Source organism: Artemia sp. Qi Xiang Cuo, chromosome 19 (assembly GCF_049724085.1).
Source record: "Artemia sp. Qi Xiang Cuo chromosome 19, ASM4972408v1, whole genome shotgun sequence".
Lineage (NCBI taxonomy): Eukaryota > Metazoa > Arthropoda > Branchiopoda > Anostraca > Artemiidae > Artemia > Artemia sp. Qi Xiang Cuo.
Genome location: NC_142812.1, coordinates 5,357,182 through 5,374,651, shown reverse-complemented (window position 1 = coordinate 5,374,651; position 17,470 = coordinate 5,357,182). Strand labels below are relative to the sequence as shown.

At 34.9% G+C, this 17,470-nt stretch overlaps 1 protein-coding gene across 4 annotated transcripts in view; it reads left to right on the top strand.

Moving 5' to 3' along the window:
* Positions 1 to 601: 601 nt before the first annotated feature.
* Positions 602 to 17,470, top strand: part of LOC148940424 (uncharacterized) — a 215,424-nt gene continuing 198,555 nt past the window's right edge. For 2 of the 4 annotated variants that reach the window (XM_089105472.1, XM_089105465.1), the window contains exons 1-2: positions 609 to 709; positions 11,881 to 12,025. In XM_089105472.1, the coding sequence (XP_088961598.1) occupies positions 11,895 to 12,025 (131 nt within the window). In that variant the 5' untranslated portion in view covers positions 609 to 709; positions 11,881 to 11,894. Of the gene's footprint in view, positions 710 to 6,592; positions 6,688 to 11,880; positions 12,026 to 17,470 lie in introns of those variants that run through there. The other 2 variants (XM_089105468.1, XM_089105466.1) reach the window with 2 other exon arrangements.

Sequence of the window (17,470 nt, the reverse complement as noted above, 5' to 3'; positions counted from 1 at the left end):
CTTTGACACTTCTAAGCCCAAGCATTTCTGCCGCTCCGTTTTTGCAAGATTTTTTATGAAAAAGAATATGTCAGTAAAAAATGAACAGAACACAATAATTTTTTTTCCAAAAATAAGTTTTTCAAAGAAAATTAAAGAGCTTCAATAAGCCAAAACTGAGCAGAAACAAAGTCAGATAATCTTCCAATCGCATAACTACCAAAATCAATACCAATAAATAAATGAAACCCAAGACGAACAGAAATTAACCGAACAAACTAATTAACAAATTAGCCAAATAAAACTCAAAACGAACAGAAATCAACATTAGTAGGGCTGACAACCCCCATACCCTCTCAAGACCAGAACATAATTTGCACTTTACTGAAAACATATCACATTTTTAATATATTTCTATCAGTGTATGTATATTAAAATGTCAATCAATACTCAGTTTTTTGTTTTTGAACATCTTGAAAAGAAAAATCTTTTCAAGATGTGTTAATTAAGAGCCCCGAATGCAGTATATTGCTCTATATTTAGTTATGATGCTCTCGGAGCAATCGAGTAAAAGCGGTCACGACATTATATTTGGCTTGAGTTCATTGCGGTTAAGACCCTAGGACAGGGAACCATCGAAGTAAATACAATCGTTCTTTAGTATTTGAATATATGAATTTTGTATATCAGGGATATTATCTAGATAACATTTTAAGCATCGTCATAACAGGTAATTGAATAAGTAATAAAAAAAATTACAAATTCTATCAAATGGAAGTAAAGAGCGATATTAAAACCAACAACAAACAGAAATCATTCGTATATTAAGGGGACTACTCCCTCCCTACTTCAACACCCACTCTTTATCTAAAGTTTTATAGTACTATTCTGTTTTATTAATATAGTCGAAAGATCTAGCAAATTGCCCCCAGGGTCGAAATACCCCCTGCAGCTCCAGGAGCAACCTTCCTTTATTTTAATTACCCTCTGCTCATCCTCATGTTTTTTTTTTACCAGAATCAATTAAAATGTTTATGGGTCAAATGAAAGTAAAGAGAGACGCTTAAACTAACAGGAATGATCTTGTACATGAGGAGGGATACCCATCATGCCTCAGGTTCCTCTATTTACCATCAAGTGCTAACACTAAGTTACATAAGGCATTTTTAAACGCAGCAAATGCAGCAATTTAAAATCGCACTAAAATTCTATTTAAAAATTTTTGTTTTTAGTTAAATTTGTATTCGTTTTTAACAACATATCTAGAGTAATTCGAAATATGAGAATCCATTTACCCCAATTCCTTACACGAAAACTTTACCTTTGAGTAGCAAAGCTTCAAGAATTGGGTACATTTAGTGCAGTTGCTTTTTGAACTAATATATTATTAGCCAAGATAAATTTTCACCTCCCCCGTCCAGCTCTAATAGGTTGAATCCATAAACGTCGAAAGCCTCATTCCGTAAACAATAAAATCAAGAACCAAATATTTTGTAAATAGGGACTGAAGGGTTTTCACACACTTTAAATTTCATTGTATTTATTTTTTCATATAAAATGATATTGTTCTAAGAAGACTGTCCTTTTAGCGAAAGAGGGAACTTTCATCCCCTAGCCAGCCATACTGCACAATTCATTCAATATTAATCTATATATAGTGGCCAGTAAGGCGTGAGGTTCAGTTCATATTTATGTGGATGTTCCAATGCATCTGAAGAACTCTCATGAAAAGCTTGAAAGTGCGCCTGAGAGCCCTGTTTTGATAGTTTCTGCCCAATAGCCCTTCCGCCCTATTTCTGACAAAACTGATGTTTTGCCGGATAAAATGCCGTAAATCGGAATTCTACTGTGTGATCTTTTTATTATTTAAGAAGGGCAATAGCTTTTTATTTGTTGTTCGAAGAGGCATTTTGTTTAAATAGTCTATGCCTCGAAGTCGGATACGATCACTCCTAGTGTAAAAACTCGCATGCATGAACATATTTCTAAAGAAAAACGGAATATTTTGTATTCTATGTGGATAGTAACTTCAGAGTTTTGAATTTCATTCCAGGATTGTCATCAAAATTGCATTTTCTTCTGGGTCTTTTTTAGAACCACTTTCTCTTAAACTATTTACGTTTCTAAAAATGTTTCTAACAGAGGATTAGGGGAGGGTCTGAATTTTAAAGTTATTTTTTCTAGATTTTAAAGATGAAATCTTCTATCAAATCTTTTTTATTGTAAATACAGTTTTTGTTTGGGTTAAAACAGATCTTTAGAGACTGCAAGACCCCTTCCCCTAGGGAAAACATTTACTCTCATCCTTAAACAGGTTTCACTTAGCTGCAGAACAATGTGTATAATTGTACAAGGTTTCAAATTAATTAAATAAGTTAAATGAAGTTTAAGAATAAATTGTCTATACTAAAAGTTTATTTTGAATGAACTGTATGCATATTTAGAAAAAAAAACTTACAACATTATGATCTCGGAGACTGGAAAACTGAGAAATACCTTTCGGTAATAATAAATAAACTGGTTATCTCAGGTTTTTCATCCGGTTGTATTGGCCCTCTTCAGGCTAAAATTTTGTATTACATTAAAAACGGCAAAAAAAATTCCACTTTGATGAGGTACGCACTTTTTCGTTATCATAAAAAGGCGCTGGAACGGTAGATTTTAATTCGAATGAACTCTCTTCCTATAGTATGTAGTATACAATCACTAGTTTGAGACGATTGACCCTGGCGAAAAAAAAAAGAAAAAAAATGAATAGAAAACTGTGATTCTCGTTGAGAATGCATCTCTTTTAGGAGTTTTTTTTCTTTTTCTTGTTTTTTATAAATTATTCAGTTTTCTTCGGCACATAGATTTCAGGACATTTGTGATAACTGTGCGTAGAATAAAATTGAGGACTATGGTGATAATTTCTTATCACCACAGAAGCTAAATCTTAGTGACATATTATAATCAAAATTCCTTTTTTTTAAATTATCTGTTACTATTAGTTTGAGTTGCTCTTTGCTCACTATTCAGTTACCACGAACTCTCTGACTGTCTGGTCAGCTTAGATCTCTTCGAGGTCATTTTCTAGACCAAGATTCCACCTCCCAACATAAAAGTTTGATGTTTCCTTGTCCCCTAACCACCATTTACCCCAATGCATTACCAAGCTATTGTAGATGTGCTATTTTGGTAGCCTAGATACGCATAATTTCCTTAGATTTACATATTCGCCTTCCCCAAATTGAAATTTGACGTGATTTAAACCCAACCCGTAGGATTCGCAATCTAACACAATCTAACAAACTGTTCTTAAGACATCGTGAATATAAGCTTTTGCACATTAAGTATCGTGCGATTCACATCGCCCATTCACCGATGATACATTCTAGTCCCATAGGGGCTTAAAGTACAAGAAAAGTCTTTGAAAAATGTGTTGTCTTCTCACCCCCTTCCTTCAAATTGAACCTTGAGGTTCAAATGGCCCCAAAGACTAAATTGCCTGACAGTTACAATTTGATCTTCTAAGCCTTTCTGAAGATATTTGAGTTGCGGTATTTAAATAAATGAACAAAGCATAGTGATTTAGATCAACGCTTTCCTTCGAGGCATAATCCAACCTCTACTTAGACTCCTCCTTAACACTCCCTGAAACTTTCAACTTAACCAATTCATTGCAGACATATTGTCGACGCTATTTTAATAAGCCGCCCACACAACTGTCTTTAGATTTATTTTCCCACTTGACCGGGCGCAGATTATGAATCCCAAAAGTGCTTCTAGTGGTAAAAAATGTTGGAGAATCGGAGACAGAGATTACTTAACCCCTTCTCCGACAAAAAATTTGAAGTCGCTTAATCTCTCCCCCCTTCCTTTTCCTAACAGCACTTGGCTGCACCTTCAAGTTCTTCATCAATTTTATCCATGGCCTCCACTTCTCACCTCCTTAATTGATATTTTATTCCTTTGCCTAATTTCCTTACATTCCTCTTATTTTTATATGATCCATCACCAAAATACTTCTTGTTCAAGTCCCTCCTCTTCTCTACTAGACTTAAAGCTCTTTCAGTAATATTCCTAGCCGCATTTCGAAATTTCCTCCCTAAGAATTTCCTCTGCTTCACGAACTATTTTCCTAGAATTATTTCATCCATCTTCTACATTGTCCACTTTTAGACTCTCTAGTTTAATATTCAACTATTCCTGGGAAGTTTCACTCAAATTCTGATTATTTAAGAAGGCTAATTGTGACGTCTATCAACGTCATAATTAGCCTTCCTAAATTTGAGATTGATCCTAGACAATACTATAGGGCAATTTTCACTTTGAACATTGATAACAGAACTCTTATACACCCTAATATCTCGTATGAATTCTTCCAGTCTTCGGTTACATAATCAATAAAGTTGTTTGTTCTATCATCATGTGGTTACCACGTTAACTTATGGACCATTTTATGACCAAATTATCGTATACGCTGTAAACAGATTTTTATACTTACAAAATTGTAGCAGTCTATAACCGTTATTATTTTCTTTATTAAACAAAATTTACTTAGTTTTGGGTATATTTTTATATTTTTGGGTATTCGTTTGTTCATAGATATTCCACAGGTGACACTACAACCTTGTACAATTTCTCATTTATCTCAGTTACTAAATTTCAAGTTACTCAAGTTACTAGACCTTGTTCAATTTCTCATTTATCTCAGTTACTAAATTAGGAAGACAGTTTTTTTTTTTATCAAGTAATTACCTGTAATACACTATACCATCTATCCCTATTTATTCCTGCCCGGACATTAAAATACTACTACTACTACTAACAACTCACCGCAGCACCAAGTCGCCTGAGGCCAACACAGCTACGCACGCTCCTTCTCCATCCCAATCTATACAAAGCCTCCCTTTTTACACCCTCCCACGAAGTTCCCATTTCCTTTAAATCTTTCATTATGACGTCCTCCCACCCCAGACGAGGACGACCTGCTTTCCGTTTAGCCCTAGACATTTGGCCGAAAAGAACAATCTTCGGCAATCTGTCATCCTTCATCCGCACTTGCGGTCAATTCTAATCCCACGTGAGGAGTGGCACCCCTTGAGGAAAATATAGCCTAGTAAATGACACAGCATTTGCACGGGGAAAGAAAGGACATTAAAATCCTCTATTAAAAATATCATATTTCTACTTGGGATCCAGCCTATTTGTCCCTGTAACTTTAAGTTAAATTCAGTTGAGTCTCTACAACCTCCCTCAGTCGGTTCTACAGGGGTATATACTATTCTGACAGATACCTTGCACTTTTAAACCATAAGTCACAAAATGAGCAACTAGCATTCTGTTAATACCTTCCTAACCAAAGCAAGACTCCAAAGCTTCCTTATTCATAATGAGCCCAACTCCCTACATTTGCTCCCCGTTCTTCGCATCTTTTTAAACAAATTGTGTATCACCTAATTTCAGATGTCGTGCCCCTGGGATATGAGTTTCGGAAACTCCTAGCAAGTCCAATTCAAACCGTCTGAATTTGTCAGTCAAAATTTCAATACAATAGTTGTTTTTTAATGTTGTAACATTCGAGGTCAACACTCACAGTTGATTTTAATGTTGTAACATTCACAATTTTCATATTATTTAAATCATTGTGCCTTTTATGGCCTCAGGAAAAGCAACGGTCCCGAACCAGTGCAGGACTGGGACTAATACATCCTCTGAAGTTTTCATGAAGCGCTTGAGCCGGCCTAGAACTCGACCGCTAGAAGCTCCTACCTCCGGCATGAATGGAGGCCTTTTGTGATTGTGGGCTCATCTTGGGACACTTTGTGATGCTCTTCTATTAACAAGATTCGAAATCCACAAGCAACCTGAAGCCTACTACATCCTACTCATTATGTATTCAGGCCTAAGAATACTATACTGCTATGTTGTGGCAATCCTCAATAAATAGCTTAGCTAGAAAAATATTTGTTGGCCAAAAAAAAAACCAAACCCAGAAAAATTATTTATCAATGAAAATCCATTGCAAATGCCGTTTTGCTTGATAAGCTACAATCTCCTCGAGCGGCGTTACTCCCTATGCTCACCCTGCATTGCTATTGTCAGTCACAGTTCTGGCTAGGCAAACATTTGAAAGGTTTACTCTGGTAAACCTTACCAGGATAAGGGATACGATGGAGGATAAAGGTGGAGGAAAGAGCTTATGACGGCACAGATACCTTGCAACACCGTAATAGTTCGAACATTTCGATTTAACTCTACCCCCACCCCCAATTGGAAAGTTGAAGTTAACTTTTTTCCTCCCTCCCCCTCCTTACCTACATTCAATAAAACTAAAACTTGGCCGTCAAGGCATTGCTGAGGCATTATTGATAGTTAGAAAATTCAGATGCGCATGGCATCTTTTGATTTAGTCCAGTACGTTTTATGTCTTCAGAGCATACCTTTGGAAACTTTGGGGGATCTCGGCCTAATGAACAATCCTAAGGGCTCCTAGCTGATTGAACAAGCATGAATCGCTTTTTCTAGTGCAATAAATCTGCTAATATAGGTAATTTATATAACTTAGTTTTGTTTATATATTTAGGGTCATTAACCCTGGGACTTTGGAGATGAGTTTGACCTCAAAAGCATACTTCCAAGATCTTTCGGCGTTTCACTGAAGTGGCTGTCTCAAAATTTTCATCCGGAATCACAAGGGCTACAAAGGGCCCAAATAACAGAAAAGTACACAGGAGGAGGCTGGCTATTTTCCTCCACTTCTGGTTTTTAGAGAAAGAACTAGAGGTTTCAACCTCCAATTAAAAGAACACCCTCTTAAGTTCTTAAATTACCCTTGCATACGAAACGTATTGAAATTTTTTTTCGGCCCTTTGTCCAGTATTTTTTTGGGGGGAAACAATATTTATTCTGCTGTTCATTCTTCATGGGTTCCCTTAGAGTCATATATATTAGACTTTTCAATGTGAAATTGCTGGATATAGATTTATTGTATTTCAATCAAAATTTTCGTGGTTTTATGTGAGGGGGATTGTCTCTGACAACTTTTTGTATAAGGCTCGATTAGCTTTATTTATAAGCCTTGACAAACCAGGATATTAGTATGTTGTTGTTGTTGATACTCAGGTAATTTAAGACCACACCGATCAAAATACAAATCGTTTGTTTGTGGCAACTTCTTTTGTTTGTGGCAACTTTTTTGTTTGTGGCAACTTTTCAACCTCGTTTATTTGTGGCAGCTTCTTAGGGGGAGGAGGAGGGTTGAAGCGGCTTCTTTTTATAAGGCTTGATTTAGTTTTCTATATATAACACAAAGTTTTCTTTTCACAAAGTTTTGATTTAGTTTTCTATAATACAAACTGTGATATTAGTTTGTTGCTGTTGTTGATGCTCAGATAATTTCAGACCACACCGATAAAAATATAAATTGCTGGTTTTTGGCATTGTTTGAAGCAACTTCTTTTTATATGGCTTGATAAGCTTTTATTTACAAGCCTTGAAAAATCGCAATATTATATATATATATCATGTCGTAATATTATATACATCACAATCGTGATATATATATACATATATATATATATATATATATATATATATATATATATATATATATATATATATATATATATATATATATATATATATATATATATATATATATATATATATATATATATATATATATATATATATATATATATACAGGGTGGGCGGAAAGTAACTCACTATTTTGATTAATAAAACAATGTACATTATATTTATTTATTCTAAAAAAAAATTAATCATACAAGGTAGGCATAAATGGTAAGTTATCTCTAAAATTCAATATGTGCCCCAGATCTTTCCACCAGCTGCTGCAAACGTTCAGGAATGGCATCCACTGACTTTCTCAGAAACTCCGCTGGGATGGTGGACATGACTCCCTTAATACGATCCTCCAGTTCTTCGAGTGTCTTTGGTTTGGAGCGGTAGACTTCTTCCTTTACCCAACCCCAAAGAAAAAAGTCGCAGGGTGTCAAATCCGGGCTCCTGGATGATCATTCATGTGGACCACGACGTCCCAACCGACGCCCCGGAAAGCGAGCATCCAGCCGTTCGCGGACAACAAGAGCAAAGTGTGGTGGGGCGCCATCTTGCATAAATATCAACTCGTCGATGTTCTCCCATGTGCTGACAACTGGCCAGACTATCACGCAACATATCATGGTATCGTTCAGCATTCATGGTGTTGCGCAGAAGAAATGGGCCCACAAGCTGATCTGAGGTGATACCACACCACACCGTTACTTTGGGTCGATTTTGCTGTTTTTCAACTGTCATCATAGGATCCTCTCCTGCCCAGTAGTGGCAGTTGTGACGGTTGGCAAAGCCTCCGACGTGAAACACAGCCTCATCAGTCCAGAGGATGTTGCGGAAGAGATGGGGACACTCTTCATGCCAAGCCAGCATGATTTCTCCGAACTCCATGCGAATGTCACAGTCCTCATCCGAGAGTGATTGGCAGTAGTGCAGCTTCCACGAATGCCAGTTCAACTGTTTCTTGAGCACAGTTCGCACTGTGTCGCGGATGAGTCCACAAGCAGTAACAAATTATATACAATTTATAAGTAATTTAAAATAGGGAGTTACTTTCCGCCCACCCTGTATATATATATATATATATATATATATATATATATATATATATATATATATATATATATATATATATATATATATATATATATATATATATTTATATATATATATTGATATATAGACCCCGTTGCCGCGCCAATGAGGGAAGACCAGCGGCACCGGGGCCAAAAATAGCGTGCCGCCGCTGCACCACCGGTAGGATGTCGGTGGCGCGCCGCCGGCGCGATCAATGTTCACCGCAAACATTAATGTTTTCATCAGTCTCTCTCAAATCACAGCTTAAATTTACTCTAGATTCGAGCCTATTCATGAGTTCAAAACTTCACAAGTCACTGGCTGGAAACTGGTCTTCTTCGTTACTCATCAAGAGAAGTAGAAATCTGGTAGAAAAGAAATGGCTGTGGCATTTCAGAACCCTTGCATAATAGTTGAAGTATCTATTAGCTATGTATTCTTAACATAAATAATTATCAAAATTAGTATTTTTTTTTTTCATCGAGTATTACTGCATACAAAACTTCAAATACCGTATCACAAAATTCGTCAGTTATCTGGGTAAAAACTTTGAATATAAGTTTGAACTTAGAAGCTTAATTTTTTCATAATGTTCTTTGCCAATATCTGTTTTGTCACCTTTAAAACAGTTGAAATGGGCGACTTTGATATTGATTGTTTTTTTTGCTCTTTTGGATTCCTAAAAAGCCTTCCTTGTATTAAAAACTGGGTCATGTAGATTAATGCTCAAGTGCTGCTTTTTTTATTTATTTTGAATTTTGCACTGAATACTACACATTTTTTACCATGGTGATTCACTCAAAATTATACTATCATAAATACCTAATATCATACAAATTGCACAACAATTTGAAATTGAATAAATAAATCAAATTGAAAACTACATAGTGAACACTTCAATTACAATGAAGCAAAAAACACTTAATTGTTTATTCGGTATGAAGAAAAATGAAGTACCAGCTATTTTCTTAGGTAAAAAATAGAAAAGTTCATCCGTTTTAGATGTAATTAAATGAAGCAGACTGAAGCAGCTCCAGAAAGATGTTGAAACTTTCTTCATAGTTGGTCACTTTTAATCCAAGCAAAATGTTAGAAGACATAGTATCAGTTATTGAGTTTAAGCTTTGATTTCCAAATGCTCACAAAAATTACCAAGTTTAAGAAAGTTGCAACAATAAGTCACCTGTGGTCAAATTACTCAAAGACTCCTCTTTGATCCCCACCCAGGCTCAAGCTTCTGCTATGGTCATATCTATGGAAATCTCCAAAGAGTTTCTTTTTAAAATAGCTTTCAAGCGTAGTTAGGGGTATTTAGCCTTTTTTGCTTTTCTTCAAAGCTTTGAAAAAAAGTGTTATAATATTATAAATGTTACATTTGTTATATTTGTGCATATTTATGGCCATCGGTTGTGGGGTGATCGAATTTTTTAAATCACTGTAGATACGTAAGCACGTTGCAACATCTAGTACCCTGAGGATATAAAACTGCCAAAGACTCCTCCTTGAACCTCCCAAATTGAAAGCTTTTATTATGACCTGGCCTTTCAATGTAACTTGGGCACTGGACCAAGGGAGCCATTGTCACTCGAGCGCAACATTTGGTGGGGATGTTGATATCGCTTTCGTCACACCAATTCGTTTTAGTTTGAATCTGCCTGGTACTTATGAATGAATGTTTTCAAAATAAACTCGTTTCATCAATAAGAAAAAAAGAACGGGTTGGACGCATGTGTCGCTTTCCCTTTGGACGATAAAACTATAGAAGTGCTGTATCAAGTGTAACTCACGAAAATCTTGTTAGTTTTTGTCAACTTTTCAACTTTTTGGCATAAAAGTTGAAAATAATAGTATATATATATATATATATATATATATATATATATGAAATATATATATATATATATATATATATATATATATATATATATATATATATATATATATATATATATATATATATATATATATATATATATATATATATATATATATATATATATATATATATATATATATATATATATATATATATATATATATATATATATATATATGTGTGTGTGTGTGTGTGTGTGTGTGTGTGTGTGTGTGTGTGTGTGTGTGTGTGTGTGTGTGTGTGTGTGTGTGTGTGTGTGTGTGTGTGTGTGTGTGTGTGTGTGTGTGTGTGTGTGTGTGTGTGTGTGTGTGTGTGTGTGTGTGTGTGTGTGTGTGTGTGTGTGTGTGTGTGTGTGTGTGTGTGTGTGTGTGTGTGTGTGTGTGTGTGTGTGTGTGTGTGTGTGTGTGTGTGTGTGTGTGTGTGTGTGTGTGTGTGTGTGTGTGTGTGTGTGTGTGTGTGTGTGTGTGTGTGTGTGTGTGTGTGTGTGTGTGTGTATGTGTGTGTCTGTGTGTGTGTGTGTGTGTCTGTGTGTGTGTGTGTGTGTGTGTGTGTGTGTCTGTGTGTGTGTGTGTGTGTGTGTGTGTCTCTATCTATATATGCACTGTATGCATTATATGCACTGTATGTGCATATAATATGCACTGTATGTATATTTGCACTGGCTGAAAATGATCATCGTTCCGTTTCGTGTTTTTCTTAATACTTTGCTTCGCTCCTCATTTTTGGTTGTACATTATGTGTGGCCTCTGTTGTCCCTGACCGTATTCACTCCAGCAGCGTCAATTTATGGTCAATTTATGGAAGTTTAATGGGGGGGGAGTGTATTTTGTGAAATCTAAGGGGATATATTTATCGTTTCTTTAATTTTACCAATGAAAACACAAAAATATTTTAAAATCCCGATTAGACTAAGGGCAAAAATCTAGGGGGAGGCCAAACCTCTCCTATTCTCCCAAATGACACCACCGATTTACTCTCTAATTATTTATGTGTCATCCAAATGAAAATAAAATAAAAAGTCCGATCGACTGAAATGAAATTACTTTGATTGACTTTTGCAACACTTATTCCATGGGAGGTACGTTCGCAGTATTTTTTTTTTGGGGGGGGGGCGGGGGGTAGTAACTGAAAACAAATTTTATTTGTTACTCTTAATAAGAGGGGCCCTCAAATTTTCTGAAAATTTACAAATTTTAGGGAAGGCGGGCCCTGAGATCTCTCCCCTACGTACGTCCCTGATGCAAGGCGTCATTTAGCAGTAAGACCCTCAAATTTTCAGAAAATTTACATATTTTAGGGAAGGCGGTTCCTGAGATCTCTCTCATACGTACGTTCCTGATGCAAGGCTTCATTTGAGCATTAAGAAATGTTCCATCTTGATTTTTCAGGTTAACAAATCGTAATGGCATTAGTGTTACTACCATGTGATCTTCCATCATGGGGTGGACTAGAAGAACTTCTTCACTGCCTGCGACTTGCTGCAACGCCAAGTGAGATCGTATGCATTATGGCAAAGATTCGAGACCTGTGCTGGTTAGAATTAACTACATTTAATTAGATTTAGGTTAGCTTTCCTTCGATTATGTTAATATAACTTTCATTACTTTAATTTATATTAATATAATTAAGTGTAATTTAATTGCATTTTACTAAGTTTGGGTTGGATTTAATTGGATTATATTAATCTAAGTAGATTTTTTTGTATGCATCTTTGTCTAATAATTTTAGGATTGACTCTCAGCTACAGTTTAAGGTGGGATCGAGGGCAAATCTTTTTTTATTTTGATGGTCTCGGTACTTCAAGATCTCTGGTATTTACTTTTTACGTCCTTACTGTTTAATCTTTAATTAAAATGGTATAGAGTATAAATAATTCTACCCTAATCAATTTAAGATAAAGACTAAAGGAATAAGAAACTAGAGTATGGAATAAAAGCATAATTAATCAGCAATAAAAAATAATTTAACTTAAACTAGAAATTCCGAACCAAAAAATAACTTCATAAATAGTTAATATCATGCTAAATATATGATTAATTGGCTAAAAAAATTATCAAATCAAAAAAATTATGTATATATATATATATATACATATATATATATATATATATATATATATATATATATATATATATATATATATATATATATATATATATATATATATATATATATATATATATATATATATATATATATATATATATATATATATATATATATATATATAAATATATATAATTTTTTATTATATAATAATTATTTAAAGCTCCTATATGCAAAAATGTGGAATTTTGTATTCTTTTTTATGCCAGAAGAAAGATCACAGATGCGTGTTTATTTGTTTGTTTCTCCTTTCTTCCCAGGGGTGATCGAATCGACCCAGTGGTCCTAAAATATCGCAAAAGGACTCATTCGAGCGGAAAGTAAAATTTCTAGTGCCTTTTTAAAGTGATAAAAAAAACTTGGAGGGTAAATAGGCCCCCTCCCACGCTTATTTTATCCCAAAGTCACTGGAACAAAATTTTAAGATAGATATTTTGTTCAGCATAGTTGAAAAAATCTAATAACTATATCTTTAGGTGTAAAATGACCCGCCAGTGTCCCTGAAGAAGGGCTGCAAGTTGTGAACTTTGCCCATTGGTTACATATAGTATTTGTAATAGGAAAGTATAGAGCCATTTTTTTTGGGGGGGGGGGGGCTTGGGACGGATTTCTAAGGGGAGAATCTTCCTTTGGGAGGGATATTTCTGATGAGTGAATATTCTAGGGGAAATGTTACACAGGGGGCTTTTGATAGAATTACTATACGAAATTCTTTTTAAGTTTCTAACAATCTCTTTGCCAGTTTTTTTTACATGGAGATGTTCCGGGGGAATTATTCGGGAGCTTTTTTCCATGCATTTTGTTTTCTAGGAAATAATTTCCATGGAAGAGGACATATCTGGAGAGATTGAGAAACCAATTAGAGATTAAAGTCTTATTCCAATGAAAAAATGCCAAGGAGAATTTTTCAGGGTGAATCGTCCATAAGCAATTTTACAGAGAGGGGGGATTCTCAGCGAGGAAGGAACTGTCTGGAGGGGATTTGAAGGGAAGTGCACTTTACGCTGGATGAAACATCCACGGAGGAGTTTTCCGTGAGGGGAGGGGTATATTGTATAGAGGGTGAGCCAGATTTACCGGCATTATTTGAAAAACGAACAGATATTATGCCATAAATGAAGGGTTGCCCTCTCCTAAATACCTTATTCTTTACACTACACTTTGACTGTTTACTAAAATTGAAACACAGGGGCTGTTTAATAGGAAGCTTGCTTTAAAAGTGCTAACAGCTTTAGCATAAAGAGCAAGGTATTGAGGAGGGGTGACCCCTCATATCCGGAATAAATCTGCCAAAATTAATATGCAAATTCTGTTTTAATTTGTCATGCACGGTGAGCCTAAATCGAACCTGACTTTGTTGAAAACGTTCAGAAATTGAATAAAAAACTAATTTTTTTAACTAAAAGTAACGAGTGACATTAAAGCTTAAAACGAACAGCAATTATTCCTTATATGAAAGGAGCTCCCCCCCTCAACGCGTCACTCGTTACGCTAAAGTTTGACTCTTTTTGAACACTCTACTTTTTAAAACAATAAAAAACTTTAGCCTAAGGAGCGAGGCGTTGAGAGGGGGACATCCCTTTTCATATACGGAATATTTGTTGTTCGTTTTAAATTTTAATGACGCTCCTTATTTTCAGTTAGAAAAACTGCGTTTTTTTATTTAGTCAGGGTTGCAGCGATAGCTAGCAACCTAGTAAGAGACGATCACGTCCAATGTTAAGAAATATAAAAACCCATAGCTCCTAAAAATAGATTCAGATCGAAATAAAAAGTACACCATTAGAACCATCTTGTCTAAAACCTCTATATAGGAAACTTTCTGTCAATTGGCTTAAACAGCAAGGGAAATATATTGGCTTGAACATCAAGAAAAGGGGCAGCTACTACAGCATTCTGCCTAAAAGGCATCTTTTTTTTTCTCTATATTTTTTTTTCCACAGATAGCTTGGCACTGGAACATCGTAGAGAGTTGTTCAATGGCTCATTTTAAAGAAAATTAATAGATCTAGGGCCATTCATGATTAATTTTTTTTATTTTAAATAAATTCAATTTTTCTTGGTGAATGACGTCATAATCGTAGGTAGTAACCATATATGAAGTAATAAGTGAATGCAGTATTTATACGCCCCTATATTTCGACATCATAATATAAGACATACATATTTGACAGATATAGTTTATCATAGATGATGTTTGTCAATACATTTTTTCTTATATAATTATCCATTATTATGTGAAATGCAGTAATTTTTGAAGGATTTTAACAAAAAAATTATTTGTTCACTGAAACTAGAATAATTTCTGAAAATTTTAAACAGAATAATTTTATTTAACTGCAAACTGCAAAAATACTTATGATGTATGAGCAATTTAGTATAATTTTTTAATTCAAACCAAAAAAATGCCTTAAAATTCTAAAATTAGTTTGGTTTTTCTTTCGCTTAAAACGACTCGTTACGCCATTTTATGGGGTGTAATTATATTAAGGCATGAACTGTAGCCCCTAGTAACTGAAGTAATCAAGGGAATCCTTATATTTCCCATACCACGAATCAAACTCGAGCCAACTTTGTTAGGCTCTAGCTACCCGACATCTGATAACCAATTATGAAATAAAAGGGGAATGCAATATTTATACAGGTTTATCTTTCGATAAGATTTTTTTAAATTTTAGTTTTCAGTTCAGGATCGCTAATATTATCATGTAAACTGCAAAAATGTTGATGGTTTCTGAGCAATAATTTTAATTTTGAATGAAAACTAGAAAAATGCCTAAGAAAATTTAATTAGTTTCACTTATTAGGCCGTATAAGACGTAATAAATGAATGCAATATTTATGCATGTTTATCTTTCGACAAAATAATTTTTATTTTATTTCAGTTCTCAGTTCAGGATCGCTAAAGTCGTTATGTAAACTACAAAAATATTTATGGTGTCAGAGCATTAATTTTAACTTCTTTAATAATTACATATTCTCTGATCCGGGTTGCAGCGGTAGCTAGCAACCTAGTAAGATACGATTATGTCCCTTAGGAAAAAGTACAATAACCCATAACTTCTAAAAACAGAGTCAAATCGAAACAAGAAGTAACCTATTAGAGCCGCCTTGTCCGAAACTTTTAGATAGGGAACTTACCGTCTCTTGGCTTGAAGAACAAGGAAAATATGTTGGCTTGAAAATGAAGAAAAGTGGGTGAAACCCCGATATTCTGTATATAGGGCAATTTTTTTTCTCCTCAGATAGCTTGGCATTGGAACATCATACAGAGCTGTTTAATGGCTAATTTTAAAGGAAATTGTTGTGGTTAAAAACCTTTTGTAAATGAAAAAAATAAATTTTTAAACATGATTAATTTCTTACGAAAAACAACATTTTGCATGTACAAGATTGATCAACGATGTCATAATCATAGGTTGTAGCCTTGATTAAGAAAAAGCCGTATGATTTTTCCAGTGGAATTTCAAAGTATCCAGGTTACAGCGGTAGCTATCGGTAGCGGTAGATCATGTCCCACAGAATAAAACAAAATAGCCCATAACTCCTAAAACTATAGTCACATCAAAAACAGAAATAAATTTTTATAACCGCCTTGTCCAATACCCCTATATAGAAAACTAACTGACCCTTGGATTGAATAACAAGGAAAATATATTGGTTTAAAAATCAAGAAAAGTGGCTGAAGCCACGCTATTTTGCAAATAGGGAATCTGTTTTTCCTCAGATAGCTGGGCGCTGGAACATCGTAGACAGCTGTTTAAAGGCTGATTTTAAAGGAAATTGCCACATCTAGTGCTTTTTGCAATTAAAATTTTTTCTTTTTTAATATGAAACTTTTTAAGAATTTTTTATGAAAACTGCATTTTTCTATAACGTTGTAGTAGCTTATGTTGTTCTAGGAGTACAATACTGTATTAGCAAAGGTTATTATCATCGTCTACCATATGAGGATCAAAAAAGGATTTTTAAATAGTATTCTTATTTCGGGAAAACGTGATGTCGCGTTATTCCGAAATGCGCTAAATATAAATTTTTAGACAACTTTTTTTTCAAAATAGTCCAAAGATCAAGCTTATGGGGTTAATACACGCCACCAAAGCCTGGGGGCAAAGGTTGGAAGGGAAGGAAGGGATGGTTGTAAAAGCCTTAGAGGCTGCTCATTTGGCTTAAAATTGGAAGCGAAGGAGGGCTACTAGCCCCTCCCCCAACTACTCCTCTTTTCACGAAGCGCATTTTATTGAAATTGTGAATGAGCCATTTGGTTCAAAATAGTCTAAAGATCACATGAAAATCCGTCTAGGGTTGAAACAACCCCCCAGAGCCTGGGGAAAGCTCTGCCCGGGGGACATATAAGGTCTTCATGGAATGGGTGGTCGTAGAAACATTAGATGGGGCTTATTTGATTTGAAATTGAAAGTTATAGTGCCATGTTTTAGAGTCAAAAGTGATTTGAGAGCAACCAGACCTTGCTCATCATTTCTTACATCCTTTTTTTCAGCACTGCTGAAAGGTTCAGTACTTATGCGTTTGGGAATGTCAACCCCCCTTCCCGAGGCTTCAGGGCAAGCACTGTATGTTAGGCAATTTTTTTCATTGTTTACATATAGTATATGTTATTGAGAAAGGATATGCAAGTTCGACTTCTGCTTCCCCAAAATACGAAGGACATTAAGGTTAGTCTTTCATGGAGCGTCGAGGGGAGTATTAAAATAAACCAAACCATGTTATGTGGTCTATATGGGTTGTCAAAAGAGCATAGCAAAGGAATGACTGAGTATATTAATTTGGAACTTTCAGGAAATGATAAGGGAGATGATCAATTGCTCCAAAAGGCAATATTTTATCGCTACTACTACTATATCTACCATT